Source organism: Glandiceps talaboti, chromosome 4 (genome assembly GCF_964340395.1).
Source record: "Glandiceps talaboti chromosome 4, keGlaTala1.1, whole genome shotgun sequence".
NCBI classification, from domain to species: Eukaryota; Metazoa; Hemichordata; class Enteropneusta; family Spengelidae; genus Glandiceps; species Glandiceps talaboti.
Genome location: NC_135552.1, coordinates 16,707,000 through 16,724,304, shown reverse-complemented (window position 1 = coordinate 16,724,304; position 17,305 = coordinate 16,707,000). Strand labels below are relative to the sequence as shown.

The following is a 17,305-nucleotide window of genomic DNA, read 5'->3' as shown; positions in this document are numbered from 1 at the left end:
CATGGTTACAGAGATTATAACGTACGGTGACTAAATTAGTGAACGTCAAGACATATCGTACAAAGACAGACTGTCTCATTACTACACTCTCGAAATACGCCCAATAAGTGTGCGAAAGCTTCAATAACATCGAATTTGACAACTGCTCTGTTTCACTAGAGAAAGCACATATGCGTCTACAAGGAGACTAGAAGAAATCTATCTGACTGGACTTTCGAAAGAAGTTTTTCCCTGCGAGAATGAATGTTAATGAACTATGTGTTCATAGTTTCAAATTTATACTCACAGGGTCATAAATATTTAGGCATGTAAAATAATAGATGAAGTGTAAATACGTTAACTTTTCAAAAACACCTCCGAGAACAACCCAAACGAGAGGCCGGGGATCGGGAACTAGATTCCAACTATTCCGCGCCTCTGCTGCGCATATAGTCTCGGTTACCCAGTCTCTTGCCGTTGAGGGCATAAGCCCCAACTGGGGGTAAGACGATCGATCCTGCGCAGGATAGCCTCCGGAGCAGTATACGTGCAACATGGGTAATACTTCACGTCCAACATTGCAGGCTCAACGATATGAGTACCTTCGCTACAGATTATCACTTCTCAAGTGACTGACATATATTGATTACAACAAACAGGCCTCGTAAGCCCATTTTTATGTTTGGAAGAAATGTACTGTGTGACTTCTGTCGCAGGGTAGTTGGAACGTGGTTTCCCCAGACTCCCGTCTGGGTGGTCTCATAGAAGAGCCCCCAGCGGTGAGAGTCTCGGTAACTGAGACTACCCAGCGTGTGTTAATTGTAAACATTAGAGTTTTATTGACTGTTTTGGAGGGAATAAATGGCTTAGGCAAGGAAAGAGACACGTCTCATTTTGATCATAACATTCACCTCAATATAGTGAAAACAATACATGTATAATAAATGTGAAATAACACATCATTTTATATCAAATGTTCACTTTGGTATAAAATGTACTTTTATTTCATTTTATCTGTAACATATCTGGCCTATGACAATGTATAGGACAAATTCTACAATCCAAATATCTTTAAGACTTCAGTCACATCCACAAAAATGATGAGTATTCCAGCAATTTTTTTTATATCTTTGTATAGGAACTAAAAACATCCAATTTTATTGTGTTCTTCTTGACTCTGGCAATTTGTGTAACAGTAATAAAACTATTTGTAATAGCATTTTACCTCAGAATATGAAAATCAATCTATGCATTTGTAGCACTGAAACGACGACGTTACATTATGAAGTCAGCCAAGACATGGAATGATTTTATTTTCATGACACGCCTCGCTGGTACAATTCTATTTCAGGTAATGAGAATAGGCAATTCCAGACTACAAACAGGAAATTGAGAATACAGCGCCCTCGCTCAAATTGGGGGTATCATCACATCATAGTACCTTTTCTTAAGATCTTTGTCCCTTGGTATTCTGTAGAAGTATAAATCAGGGATTTTTTTCGTATTGTTCAGACATTGAGGAAAGCAGCAGTGCTCTATGATTAACCAAGTAACCTATACCATGTATACCCCCAAGGTATGCACAGACAGGAAGTAGAGCGCCACCGTGGCAAATTGTAGGAAGGCCTGTCAACATTTTGGTAAATAAAACTGTTACAGCCAACTTAACACTGCAGCTTTCATACTTATGATACAGCAGTACATTATGTACTTGCAAAGGGAAGGTTATTTTGCATAAGCATAGGGTATGATAACACTGATGCTTGCTAATCAAGCAACAGTTCTACTACTACTACTACTACTACCACTAAAGCTATCTAACACCATGAATGCCTTTATCAGCAAAACATATAAATCTATTGCTGCAATAATCCTGTACACTTCTATATATATATATGAACTGTACCCGGTCCTGTACAACAAACAGGTATCGCAACATTGACATCTTTCGTGTGTAGGTTAGAAATTATTTTCATTTATTGAACACTGTAACATACTGACGATGGCAAACACAGTACGATCAGCTCCATTCATAACAAATTACTTCGAGACACAGCAGTACACCATTAGATATTATCCCCAATATTTTTCTTCGTTCAGCCATGGATAATACGAGTGATAATTTTATTCATTCACATCTGTGTATGTACCATTGTCAGAAGTGGGTGGATGCTTACATTAAAATGGTGTTATGCTTGAAACATACTACATCAGTCTAATGTTACTAATAGACCAAATCAACTGGTGAGTAATTCATTTGATCTGAAATCTTAGAAAGCAGTGTTTGTCTTTAAATATCTGAAAATAACTAAATCAAGTAAAATAACTTTACTGAATGACATGACATGTATGACAATTAGATTGACAGATCAGCCGTTGGGGGCGTGGTCTAATCTCCCTGTCCCCAGTTTGGGCAGGCTGATAAGCCCTGACCGATGACGTCATTACAATCTATATAATAATTAATCTGCTCAGATATAACAACAAATCCACTATAACTGGATTTTGTACTATTTGTGAAGTTTCATCATTTGCAATCATAGCTGCAAACATTACACAGACAGAAAAAAAAAGATTAAAAAAAAGTATGTATGTTATTTCAAGTATCTAACTAATATACAGAGTTTCTTCTCGTCGTTTCTTGGTCAACACTGTGCCGGGTTTATGTTGTGCTTCTGGGTGATTAGCCAGTTCTGGTGGACATGTTGACACAGGGCTATTTAATAGAGCCTGCTTTAAATCATAGAATACAGTTTTATCATCGTTTGTAATAAAGGACACTGCGACACCAGTTTTGCCAGCACGACCAGTACGACCAATACGATGAGTATAGTCTGCAATAAACAAGAGCATACCGTGATTAGTACCTTAAGATGTATAACATAGTTGTAAGAGGAGATTCATAGTTCTCATTTTTTGTCCAGTTTGACCAAGATGGTGATTATCGTCCTCAAGAAACAAAAGCATTCCTTCATTACATCATAGATATACAGAATTAGAACAATAATTTACATAAGTCAAATGACATGTCTTACCTTTGTGCAAAGTTTGAAAGACATTGGTTAGTGAGGGTAGAGAGATAGCCAGATACTGACTACTTTTCATAAACTGATAAATGTAAATACAATTACACCTTTTGTGTGGTGACCTTGACACTGCAAAACATTGGGTGCTAAACAGAGAAATTGCAAATGTGTCTATAAGGTACAAACCCTGACTTCCTGGTTCCATCTACCCAAATATGCATCTTCTTTCAACCCTGATGCAACATACATGTCAGTTTCGCATATAATGTGTGAAATTGGACACCAAAAGTGTACTTTTTTTTATGATACATACCTTCAATATTTTTAGCCATGTCATAGTTTATAACCATAGAGACATCCCTGATATCGATACCACGACCAGCAACATCTGTAGCTACAAGAATATCCTTGCCTCCAGTCTTTAAACTAGCGAGGGCAAACTCTCTCTGCTCCTGACTTTTACCACCATGCAGAGTTACTGCACTATACTGTAAGTAAGTAAGTACACAAACGAGTCAACAAGCTGTGCTATTTTGCAATGGGTGGAGATGTTATCTACATTAGCCATGAAATATGAGTCCTCGAAATTTTCAAAGATGCTATACCCAATGTTTTTGTTCAGGGCGGTAAGCAGGTAAATTCTACCGGGGTTCCCCAGTAATTTTTATTGGGGTTCCCAAACAAAATTATGATAGCTTGTATGGGAAACTATGCAACATTTACCCCATTCCATTTTTGTTACCGAGTTTCCCCAACCTTAGCAAAAACACTGTATACTACTAAAATATTTTGACCTGCCAAAGCTGTATCCAAACAGCACTCCTAGTGTCAACACTATACAATCTTTTGTTTTTTCTTACACATCAGAAAAGCCTCCCTAGTTAACACTCTAGTAGCATACATTCAATTTTCACCTCTTTTCCGTTGAGGCATCTTCACATGATCACAATTATTTCCTAAGTTGCAAGAAAAATAATTTTTTCTTCACAGGTCATTTCTGATAAAAAGTTGGGGACTACATTTAGGAAAAAGTGAAATTTTTACAATCAAAAGGTCTACTCTCCTATGTATACTTTTGTTGAGATGTGGTGAAAAGTTAAGAGAGAAAAGTGTGAATTTTCATTCAAATCATGAAAGGTCAAAGAAAAATTGTAATTTTCCTTCAAATCGTGAAAAGTCACAGAAAAGTGTGAATTTTCATTCAAATCGTGAAAAGTCAGTATAAAATATGACTATTCATTCAAATTGTTCCTTTGAAAAAAAGCCTGATACTATGGATGTTATGCTACTCACTCCCATTCTTTCCAGAGATTTGGCCAAGACATCACATCCTTTCTTCTGATTGACAAATATCATGACTGGTGGCTCCAGATTATTAAGCAAGTTGACAAGTCTCTTCCTGCAAAATAAAACATTAGGATACATATTATATTAAAATTTGACTTTGTATAAATTTGGATAATTATGTACATCACGATAACGGTTCCTTATTTCCTACCGTTTAACATCCGGTACTGAAGAAATTTGGAGATACTGGTACTTAATACATTTGTAACATCTTAACAACAGAAAACACAGAAATTGTATATAATACCATGTGTGATTTCATTGTCTAAACTTATTACAATGGGTAACACTGAAGTAAAACACTTTCTCTATGTGCTACACTCATTTATAGCATTCATATCAAGTGTAAAAGTATACTGTTTCAATTGGTTTACTTACAAGCCTAGCATGTGGCCTTTCTAATGTGGTCAATTAGCAAATGAATACTTTTACACTTGATATGGATGTTATAAATGACTGTGGTACATACAGAAAACACTTTTGAGAAATATGGATGGAAATGAGCTAAATTTGTGTCTGGTACGGTGACTAATTTCACTTCTTATAAAAAGTGGCATTTTTATTTTATTGATAGGAAGCTACAAATGCTACACAGAGGTCCAGACCACTTGTTAATCTGCCATCTACCAGAGTTATGTATTTGTTTGTAACAAGTTAAGCAAATTAATTTTTTTTTCAGGTGGTGATATTGTTTAAGTGTGATCTGCTTACCTCTTCTCTTGTTCTTTAACAAGATACACGATTTGTTCCACTCTGTCAACTGGTTTACCATGGGAACCAATATAGACCACAGCAGGTCTTCGTAGGTAGTTGCGTGCTACTCTTTCAACAGCTGTTGGCATAGTAGCAGTAAACATGACAGTCTAACAGATGAAGAATCAAAAAGAAAGTTATTATCAAATGCAGAGTGGTGTCATGTATAGACAACAATAGCTATACATGTATAAGTCTTTATCAAAGATATATGACCTCTAGCCCCTTACCCCAACCACATCCATATATAAATGCACTTGGAGCGCTTTCAAAGAACTGTTATGACAAATGTATCACCAGTAACCCTTCAAAGCCGACATGTTTAGGGTGTAAATATATAGAGTTACAAAAACCAAGCCATTAGAGGAATTATCAAATTTGATAAAGTTGTGGACATGAGAACCATGCATAATATAATGCATTTTAAACAAATTTTCTGTCAGGTTTGAAATAAACCAGCTCTTATATGTAAATGTTATGGTTGGACAGTGACAGACAAATTATGGCTAGTATTAGTAGTAGATGGACGTAACCCATTACTGTAGTTCCCCTTTGGGTTCTGCCTGTTAGGGGAATAATTATTTAGAATATAATCACGACACTATGAGATAACCATTTGGAGGTTCATTCACTGTACACCCACCTGTCTGTATTTCTGCTTGGAAGCAAAGTTTGCTAACATCTTTTCTTGATCTTCAGCATCATCTGTGTCTGGTTTCATGTTGGTTACTGGTAGAAACTCTAGAATTCTTTGTACATCAGGTTCAAAACCCATGTCAATCATACGATCAGCCTGTAAAATTGACAAACAGATACATGAAAGATTTATGATAAGAAATCACATAGAACTTGAAGAGGTTGAAGTCTCAACAACAAAGCATTTCTCGCTTGGGAAGCTTACAGGAGGTAATCTGAAACAGCTCCAAAGTACAAGTTGAACTTGTCGTGCTTGTTAATGTATGTAAGTGCACATGAATGTAGAACTGACCATCCTACAAGTACATACATACCAATCCTAATATTGATGAGGAGTCTCAATTCACTGAGGTAGGATATCTACCACTTCCTTATAGGCAATGGGAATGGAGGATTTCATACTACAAATTGAATGACTGCGTACTTTCAATCAGGCTAGCAGACCTGGTGACACAGATTACTATATTAACATGAAAGGGTGAAAGGGCAAACCAACTGACTCTCAATCAAGAAAATATCTGGTTGAGTCTTTTCACTTTATTTCTTACCATGTATCAGCTAGGCACTCTTTGAGGGGGTCATAGGTCAAAACCATCCCTTAAATCAATACACAAATTTACCACTAGATGGCACTGTTTAAACGAAACAGTCTGGCAGATTCTTGAAGCTTAGTTTCACTTACCTCATCAAGTACAACATATGTACACTGACTAAGAACCAGATAACGATTCTCTAACACATCAATGAGACGACCTGGTGTTGCTATGACAATCTCGCAACCTAAGCGTAGCTTGAAACCTTGGTCTTCACGGGAAATACCACCAATAATTGACACAGTACGAATACCCAATGGTTCACCAAACTTCAGTGTTTCTTCTTCGATCTGTTGTGCCAATTCACGAGTTGGTGCCAGGATAATAGCATAGGGTCCCTGATCAACATCTTCCTGCCTGTACAAATGACAACACAATGTATCATCAAAACCCTTAAAATATAAGTTTGAAAATCACTGGTGCTAAGTTACAAAGTGATTCACCAAAGTATAAGAATCAACCCCTCCCCCAACCCCAAAGAATCAAAATATAAAGATACCAATTTCTTGTGAGTTCTAAAATTTTAACCAATGCACACAACAAAATTGATAAACTCACAGCTTTCGACTGCAAATCAATTTCTTGTGTTTTTATTGAACAAGTACGAATACCCCTAACGTGCAAACAAACATACATAAATACATAAATACATACATACATATATACATACGTACGTACGTACGTACGTACATACATACATACACACACACAAGCACGCACGCACACATACATTGACACAGACATACAGACACACAGACACAGGCAGACACAGACAGACACAGACAGACAGACAGACAGACAGACAGACAGACAGACAGACACACACACACACACACACACACACACACACACACACACACAGTACTACACTAGTGTTAGTTTTTATTTTACCTGGCTATCTTTGGCAGTGATGCAATCCATACTAACAATGGTATAAGGAAGGCTGCTGTTTTACCACTACCAGTCTCAGCCACACCAATCACATCTCGGTTCTGTAACCCAATAGGTATGGCTTGCCTCTGAATTGGGGTTGGTTCCTGAAATAGTGAACATTATACCAGTATGTTTTCAGATATCACTACTATAAATATACACTTTGAAGCATCTCACTCTTACAGAACTTTGTACATCACTGTATATCCAATTTTTTGGTAAATATTTGATGCCACAAACTATGAATGTAAACTGTTGCCTGTGAAGGACTGACCAAATCTATATGACGACTATTTTCTCCTCAGCATAGATTGCAATGACAGCGGACAAACTGCAGATTGACATCCACTCCAAAATTGCTAATATTTGCAAAATAATTTGTATAATATATGCATGTCTTCAGTCACGAAATATGCTCTGATGTGCTTACATTCACTACATACACACATGACATTTAGTATCCCTATTTTACTTCAAGTCTCACAGGCAATTGTATGATTACAATATTGTTATTTAATGGCAAGATTGCAGAATAAGGATGGTAGAAACATATTTGGGGAATTGCACAACATCTGCCTAGCATGACCGGTGGCAGGAATGGTGCTAGCACTGTGCTTTCTCTATCTGTGGAAGAACACTAGACAAGGGGTATGTGTGATGGACAACAATTACAGAGAGAACGTTGATAGTTTCTGCTAAATGTGGAAATACATACTGAAATCTAAGTCAAAGACATTTAGTATAAGATAACTTGCTGTTCTGATTCACAGTTTGCTTATTAACTATAGTTAATTAATGATGCCGTATTCTGGTTACTGAAGTTTCAGCCATTTCTCAGGTTATCACCACAAGAGGGAGCACCAGATTTGGCTAAGTGAGGGCTAAAATTTGTGTCACAGTCACTGGTTGCATGAAGCAGTGAATGAAATGTGTGTGAAAGAACTCTGAATGTCCATAACAGAGTATTACAGTAGTGGTGAGGCATGTTTTGACTTGTGGTAGTCACTAATAAAATAGTATTGTGGAAACAACATAGAGAATGTGTGGTAACTGAATATCCGCTGTCTTTATGCTACAGTACTCTACTAATCTGACCCTCCCTTCCTGTCAATAAATAGCTTGTGAACAGCACTCCTAGTGGCCAAACCAAGAAATCTTTTGTGTTTCCTATAACCAGAATATGCTGTATTTTACACCATAGAAACATTCTCTGCAACTAAACACTCATTTTCTCAGCTGCCCATGACTGTATTTACTTCTCTTATTTACCTTGTATTTCAGTTTTTCTATCACATTCAACACATACTCTGGCATTCCGATTTCACCCCAACCACGTAGCGGGTTAGGAATACGACCTCCTTTCGTTGAGATGTTGTAATCTTCACGAAATATACGCCAATCTCTTTCACACATCTCTTCCAATGACTTCTGAGACCAATGTCTATCATCCCATCTTTGTTTGGCTTCCTTCTGTCGCACTTTTTTCTGATGTATCCTGGGTAGAAATGAATGAATGATTCACTAATTAGTCATCTCAATTATCAATCAATCAATCAATCAATCAACCAATCAATTATTTATGAAATCAATTGATTTCAGTGTTAAGCATACAGAAGTAGATGATTTGACTGACAAAACAATACATTTCGATTCCAATTAATTTCTATTGATCTCAAGAAACCACAGGGTGGAACACACAGCACTGTAAAGGTCTGTGATGAACCTTTAAATACATCAATTCCTCTACAACATCAAGTGATGACAACATAGGAATAGTAGACACAGACACAAACAAACATGCACATACATACCTACACAAATGCACTCATATACATGTAGAGACAAACACAGACACATGCATTAATGCACTCATACACAAATACACATACACAGAGAGTAACACAAATACACACAGGCAGTCATACACATAAAGATGAAATACACAATGCATACACAAGTACACACACACTCACATACATACATACATACATACGTACGTACGTACGTACGTACGTACATACATACATACATACATACATACATACATACATACATACATACATACGTACGTACGTATATACATACATACATACATACATACATACATACATACATACATACATACATACGTACGTACATACATACATACATACATACGTACGTACGTACATACATACATATATACACACATGCACACAGATACAAATACTAGTACACAGTGGACTTAATTAACTTACATATGAGCAGTGATCCAGAAGACTAATCTTATCAATAATGTTAATAATGCAGAAAAGGTTTACCATGACAATTTATCACCAATACATGATCAACTACTTACGCTTCTTGTTCTTTTTCTTGTAAGGTTCTTCTTTTCTCTAATAGCTCACCATAGAATTTAGTTTGGTCTTTTTTCTGTGCTTTCAAATCTATTCCTGCAATATGACCTCTTCCATACAGCTGTACCTGGTGCTTTTCTTTGTATCTGTAAAAAAAACCACCCCCAAAACCCATCAAAAAATGATTTATACTCTGTGATTGATATCAAAATGACATACTAGATATTTTCACTACTACAAAATTTTGTGATTTTATAATCTTCAGCTAGTTCTCAAAAGACTTTTTTTTATTAATTACCAGACTAGTGGATTGTGTTACTGTTTATGTACAAGAAGGCATTTTAGTCACTCATTATTTTTTATGTTTTTGTTTTCAAGTGAAATAAGCGAAAATATGTATTTAGTGACCATTTCAAACTTTACAGTACGTCTTCTACATCTAACACCCTGCAAACCCCAATTTCAATGTAAGTGGAAATATTCCATTAACTTTTAGTCTTTAAAAAACTTACAATGAATTTTTGTTGTTGAGTTTTTTGTAAAACTTTATCAGAAGTTTACACAAAAAAAACAAATTTTCTCATCTGCTGTTTTTTTCCCACAGATATTGTAGGATGGTTGTGTCTAGTTTTTCAATGTCAAGTCACCCTATATTGCCAATTAAAACTCACTCTTTTGATGATAGATGTAATTCATTTGTAAACTTCCTATATATTGCATGTCAAAAGTTATACAGCACATAATTCCAATCACATCTTTTTGAGCTAATGATATTTTGGAAGTAAGAAATATCTAATCTACTTACATAGGATTGAAGTCCTGTGAAGTGTCTTCAGTTGGATCCCAGTCAAACACAAATTTACGATCGTTTAGTCGTCTCACTCGCCTCTTCTTCTTTACAAGCCCAAGATATCGGTCCTGGTAAGTAGGCAAAAAAAAGAATACCATACAAAAATAAACAAAGGGAGTAGTAAGAAAAATAGGAGGTTTTCACAATACATGTACAAAGAAATATACCCAGTGTATATTGTGTTCCTGTATTGTTTCAGAGTATAATTTTAGGATTGTGAATTTTCGCTGAAGGGACAATGATTGCTCTCAGCCTTATAGAATGTACAGTATGCAGTAGGTCTAAATTCATATACTTTGCCATCAATAAATGCTCTGATATTATGGTCAATGTCACTATGAAATTTTATAAATTTTCATTGTTGTTTTGTATGGGTAATATCCTGAGTTGATATTTATAACTAGATGGTGCCATGATTGCACTGTACTGTCTTTACGACACATTAATTATAGGGGTATATCACTCCATGAAATGAAGTCACAATCATTAACTATGGGGTCTAGACAATCATTTCATGATTTTACATCACCTACAAATTACTTGCAATTTCAGAAAAACATCAAGTTGATCTTGTATATTTATAGGGGATCTCTGCTATGGGCTAGTGCATCATGGGAGTCAACATAAATAAAGTATTCAAGCTGAACACTGAATATCTGATCATCAGTGAAAATGATTGATGTAATCATTTATACTTGCTATTCACTTAGTTTGATTGTAAGTAACACCTTTCATTCATTTTACACTCCTCAGGTAGTTGAGAATGTTATGTAGGGCTATTGCACCAATTATACGTCAATGCCAGGGGTAATAATTGTTCAATACTATGATCACAACAGCCATTGTGGAAGGCACTTTATACAATGTATATTATTACCAATTACAAGTCAAACATACCTTGATAGCCTGGAGTTCTTTCTCTCCGTCTCTTTCTTGTTTTGCTTGTTCTCTTTGCTCATCATCCATTTCTCTTTCCCTCTCTCTTTCCCGCCTCTCCCTGCGCTCACGTCTTTCCCTCTCGTAGGGATCCTCTGTGAACAGTAATCATATACATTTGTATTGAATATGACACATATAACATATTTCAATATTGTTCATCATAGATTTGACCACCATATTCTCCTGTCCACCCCTATTTGCCACAATACTGTTGTCTGATAGTGCAAATGTCAATGGATGATTGGCCCAATACATGTGATAAATTATGAATAGGGGTGATGGATAAAGTAACCTACAAGCAGCAGCCACAGTCCCGCTACCACCATTATTCAACACTTACACATTATCAGAATTAGACAAAGTTGGAAGTTACTGCTTCTCCTCTCTAAGCTGTCCCCTCTTCCTATTCTATCACATAGTACCTAATACCATGCATGAGCCAAGTTGAACAAAAAAATATGGAATATATATTCTGGTCGTTCTACGTCACGACAATTTAAACATTTTCTTAAAAGACAATCTAAAACTTACCGTAAGAACTATGAGCTTGTTTCTGGAATTCCATTTGTTTCTTTCGTTCTTCATCCAATTTCCTTCTCTGTTCATCAACTGCTTGCTGCCTCTTCGCTACAGCAAGTTGAGCTCTCTGTTCCTTGGTTAGAAACTTTGGCTGTATCAAAACAGAAATATTGTTTGTGAATCAAAACTACGAATGACATCACAGCAGTTTCAAAGAGAGACATTTGATTAATGATGAATAATTACATAAATGATGGCGTGATCAAGGTCCGTAGAAGATGGATCGAAACGTTGCATTTGTTTTTAGTTCTAATTTACCGTTCCATTTTACTGTCTGACATCATAGCACTTTCCTAATATATCTTTTGTATGTATATTTTATTAAAGCAATGAATACTAATACTTCAATATCACTGTCAAAAACAGTGGGGTGGGGGGTGGGGGGCAAGACAAAACTAGTGGTGACATTCTTTGAACTTGTTTATCAGGTTGGTAAAACTTGTAATTGACAAGAACCTTTAGTCATGGTACAAGGACATATTATTACTAATGGTAACACTGCTGTAAATTTGTTTTAAAATTGTTAAAATTTACAGCGAAAAACAAAAAATTTTTTCTAAAATTGTTGTAAAATTGTTATATTCATGTTTGTTCAGATTATGGTACACTGTGTCTATTGTCAGCATGTTGGCTAGATTCTTTTGGTAAAAGTAGCAAATACTGTAGTCTGCACACTTTACCTTTGAGAGTGCTTCTTGTTCTGCTTTCTTTCTTGCAATGACTTCATCCAATGACAATGGTTCTTTCTTTTCTTTTTGCTCACAATCATCATCTTCTTGTTTTGATCTATCCAAGAAGAAGAAAAGAGGTCAAGGTTCAAAGTTCACATTATGTCATAGCCATCATAAGTGAAGGAATGCTCGTAAGTGTGATTTTGACCATGCAAATTTCCGTAAGTGTGATTTTGACCATCCAAATTTCCGTAAGTGTGATTTTGACCATGCAAATTTCCGTAAGTGTGATTCTGACCATGCAAATTTCCGTAAGTGTGATTTTGACCATGCAAATTTCCGTAAGTGTGATTTTGACCATGCAAATTTCCATAGTGAGTGATTAAAAAATACCACCAATGGCAATGTCCACAACTGAAACAAGAAAAATAGCATTGCCTCTTTTGATTCCATTTTAGTAAGACTTAAAAATCCTTATTCTGATTTTGATGCACGCAAAACGAAATGAACTCTTAACCCCCATCCCCCCCACCCCTAAATGAAGGAATTATGTTTGTCGTGCATCAGTTTTAAAATGACAAGGCCCCTCAGTGTTCAGCTGAGCTAAAATGAAATTTCAGTACTGTGGATGATGGAATCAGTAAACATTCAGTCAAAGTATTATAAATAACATCACCTTCTGGAGAAACTGAAGTAATTACATTGAGACTATAAACCAGTCCGTTTGACCAGTGACATCACAATGTTTTCTCATTTCATTATAAAAAGTACTAGTTGATTTGCGGTACACATCTTTACAAACATAATATTGACAAAATGGTATTTGATTCTTCTGACTATAAGTGGGGGATATGTGTGTGAAACTAACAACTCAAACATAAGATATATGAAGATTCAGCATGTCCTACAAACTAACTAAGTTTTGATTTATACCACCCCATCTATAGAAGAGAATAGAATAGAATAGAATATAACTTTATTGTCCATTTACGGAAATTTTCCTTTCGTTTCACCAAAATATAAAAGGCACATTAAAATACATATACACACTAAAATAATTACAGTAACAAACACAGTTATAATCTTCCAATAAAAGTAAAAGTATTCTTCGAATTCAGTGTAGATCTTTAAAACAAAAATTGTCAGAAGTTTAAAATCACAGGTCTGAGTTCAGTATGCTTATTACGAGTTAAAGGTACTAGATATTCTACCAATAATGACTCACCTGGATTTATCTCTAGATGATCTGTGTGGTGAGCGAGACCTTGACCTTCGGCGATCTCTGTCCCTGTCTCTTCTATCTCGTCGTTCTCGGTCTCTGTCTTTACCTCGCTTGTCACGATCCCGATCTCTTTCGCGATCTCGATCTCGATCCCTATCTCTGTGCCTGTCCCTACAAAGTCACATAAACATTACAGTTAATGGTTTGTGTCACTGCAGTCAGTAAAGTACATCATGTCTGGTTGCCCTCACTTTTTTTGTGTATGTTTTTTGGAGCTTCTTTAACACATATTACTCCTATCACTTCTTAAAAGGGAACATCACTGCAGGAAATAGAGACATGTTCATAAAACATGGGTGTTGGAGAGTCATTTCATGATTTTACATCACCTACAATTATTTGCAATTTCAGAGAAACATCAAGTTGATCTTGTGCATTTATAGGGTATCTCTGCTATGGGGTATTGCATCATGGGAGATAGCAGAAATACATTATTCAATGGTTGAAATGAACGTTGATAGCCTGAATACATTATGAGTAAAAATGCTATGCACTTCGGTGTGAAATAGCCACATGAAAATTGACTGTTCAGCTATTGAATAATGTATTTCTGCTATCTCCCATGATGCAATACCCCATACCCCATGATGTTTCTCTGAAATCCCAAGTTATTGTAGGTGATGTAAAATCATGAAATGACTCTCCAGAACCCATAGTTTATGAAAATATCTCTATTTTCTGGATTGGCATTCCCCTTTAATCTCAGAGTGAACACAACTATATGATGAAGCAGGAAGGGAGGGGGGAGGGGGAGTATAAAGAGGAATAAAGAGGACAATGAAAAAACAGTTTTATTAATACCATCACTCACAGGTTATACAAAGGGGATGTATTTTGACTGAATAAATATTACCACATTAGCAATGTAGGGAGGGACCACAGTAGATAATTTGTCTTTATGGAGCATGACACAAATTAGTTATGTATATTTACATATGTATATTTGTCAAATTCCAATTCCTAAGCAACCCAAACCTTCAGCCCCTTGCTTATATGTGAAGGTTTATCAGCAGTCAACGTAATAGCTGACATTTTGGACATTTTTTTAATAGAAGATGTTAGAGGAAATTGACGATATTAGTGGAAACTTATCATTATGGGATAACATACAATTTACTATTCTTCTGTCCCCCAGACAATTTGGAAGAACACAAAATGTGGCATGTGGTACTGTCTTAAGACTAAACCACCTGTGGACAGGTAGTCAGATGGTATTTTGAGTCCTGTCATTACACACTGCATGTTCAATACAAATATTATTACTGCATCTTAATATCTAAGTTACCACAGTCACGCTGACTGATATGTGAGCTTACCTTTCTTTATCATGGCGATCCCTCTCTCGTTCTCTGTCCCGTCCCCGATCACGGTCTCGGTCCTTTGCTTTAGGCATAAATGGCAGTACAACTTGATCCATTCTAGCCGTGTATCACTTCAATCCACTGAAGAAATTCTTGTTTTTCTTGGTTTGTGAGTGTATAGTCCTTCTTGAGAGTGAAAAAAAAACCCCAAATCTACCTGTGAACAGAACATGTGAACATGTTACAAAATTACTAAAACATTATTTCATTTAAACTTATCGAAGTTTTCTGCCAGCAGCGGACACCCTATGCATTGGAACATGGCCACATTGCATTTCAAAACAAGGACACATTGCCCAAAACAAAACACTCCACGCAGGGGGTACAATGTGATGAACTCTCACATTCATAACAAGAGAACATATCGCATATATTATCATATTTTTGTGTATGTGAGTTTATATAATCTCAGACTATTCGGTGTTTTTCTCTGTTGGTCTCAAGATTAACAGAATATCACTATTTGGACAATCACAACGTGTTATTATGTTTCGTCTATGTGGTTTCGTTTAGAAATAGAAGCTTCTTGATACACGGGGACATGACATGGCAGAATAAACAGTGAAATTTATGCTTTTGTGGTAAACGTTGTGGTCACATACAACTTGCAAAGCCTCGTGGTACATAAGTATGTCTGATTAAAGCAGAGACTTACCGAATAGTTGAAGCAGTTGCGTTAAAAATATGTATCCTTTCTTTTTCCACGATGTGAAACGTACGGATAGCGTCGTCAGTATGACCCAGCAGGTCACGAAACGTTGATGGCGCTGTTCGCCCTCTACGGTAGGAACAGCAAGAGCAACTACTTTCGTACAATTCTTCATATCATGGGGGGGGGGGGGGGGTAGAGATTGTATTCGTGATAGTATTTACCCACAACATGTTATGTCCCGGTGCTTCGATGCACGATGCAGTATTTTGTTTCACATAGATAGATCTAGATTAAAATAAGCGCTGCATTCCCGGATAGGTCCACCACTAACTCTGGCAATGTGCGCTCCGTCATGTCTTCATCATTTTGTGTTGGACCATAGACTCTACTCGTGTATAGGGTCTATGGTTTAATAGAGTTACCTGAGCACATATTTCTTGAGCAAAATAGACACTCATATATATTTTCCTCTATAGGGCCTACTGGCAGCAAAATTTGTAATGGCATTTTATTTATCCACCAAAACAAGCAAGACTGAGTGAAAGTACTTGTATTCAAATGTTGTCTCACTTCATATCAAGTAAAATTTCTGAAATTTAATTTCCCAGGGACAATATAGGTTGTAATACATTAACGTACTTCACGCTTCATACTCCATAGATTAGTTCACACTTTCTGATCTAACAGTATCAGCTCATTTTATCAGAACATTTATCAGAACATTTTCCATAAATGGAGGAACAAAAGCAAACCCACGATGTAATGATTCAATGACGTTCGTCCAAACAGTGAAGTTCAAAGTGTGAAATGCGAGTATGAAGTATAATAAGGCAGTATTCAGTAATTACAAGCCAGAGGGCTGGATGCGGCTCTTTTGTTTGTAACTTTTATTTAAGCATTGTATAATTTAATTTAGTCGGCCACACAGGACACCTTAACAACCAGATGACTTTGAACGGTCTAGAACGAAGCCAATCAATGTCGGAAAATTTGGCCCAATTCAAGCACTGTGCACGGAGACCAGCGAAACGAACGTGTTTTTAAATTACTTTTCTCATTTTAATATGTTAATGAGGGTTGTTCGATCTAACACCACTGCGTCCTGTTTCCCCTATATTATCGGCCCTCAAAAGGCATTGCAAGTCCAGTTATGTAAATTTGTTATTTATATATAGTGAGTAATGTCAATCAAGTTGTGAGTTTATTGATTTCCTTTCAAACATTTCATCACATACGATACCAAGCACTACTTTCAGTGCTTTGATATATGTATGGTCTGATATCACTACCTACACCTAACCCAAACCC

General features: G+C 36.3%; 1 protein-coding gene across 1 annotated transcript; it reads right to left on the bottom strand.

The window, feature by feature from the left end:
- Positions 1-1,015: 1,015 nt before the first annotated feature.
- On the bottom strand, positions 1,016-16,085 carry LOC144433670 (putative ATP-dependent RNA helicase DDX23). The gene is made up of 16 exons (XM_078122019.1): positions 16,001-16,085; positions 15,301-15,502; positions 13,928-14,095; positions 12,712-12,817; positions 11,984-12,122; positions 11,411-11,544; positions 10,469-10,581; positions 9,666-9,809; positions 8,597-8,822; positions 7,286-7,431; positions 6,484-6,751; positions 5,749-5,898; positions 5,064-5,215; positions 4,299-4,404; positions 3,319-3,493; positions 1,016-2,813 (listed from the first exon to the last, which is right to left on the bottom strand). Exons 2-16 carry the CDS (start codon positions 15,399-15,401, stop codon positions 2,587-2,589), a joined length of 2,355 nt encoding a protein of 784 aa, XP_077978145.1. The 5' UTR covers positions 15,402-15,502; positions 16,001-16,085; the 3' UTR covers positions 1,016-2,586.
- Between the last annotated feature and the right edge of the window lie 1,220 nt (positions 16,086-17,305).

What these genes read in the sequence shown, in the direction of transcription:
- LOC144433670 (XM_078122019.1), bottom strand. Translation starts at nt 15,401, where the DNA reads ATGGATCAAGTTGTACTGCCATTTATGCCTAAAGCAAAGGACCGAGAC. An exon ending in GATCGCCATGATAAAGAAAG is followed by an intron (nt 14,096 to 15,300) that starts GTAAGCTCACAT and finishes GTGACTTTGTAG; the next exon opens with GGACAGGCACAGAGATAGGG. An exon ending in CCAAGCAGAAATACAGACAG is followed by an intron (nt 5,216 to 5,748) that starts GTGGGTGTACAG and finishes TTCATCTGTTAG; the next exon opens with ACTGTCATGTTTACTGCTAC.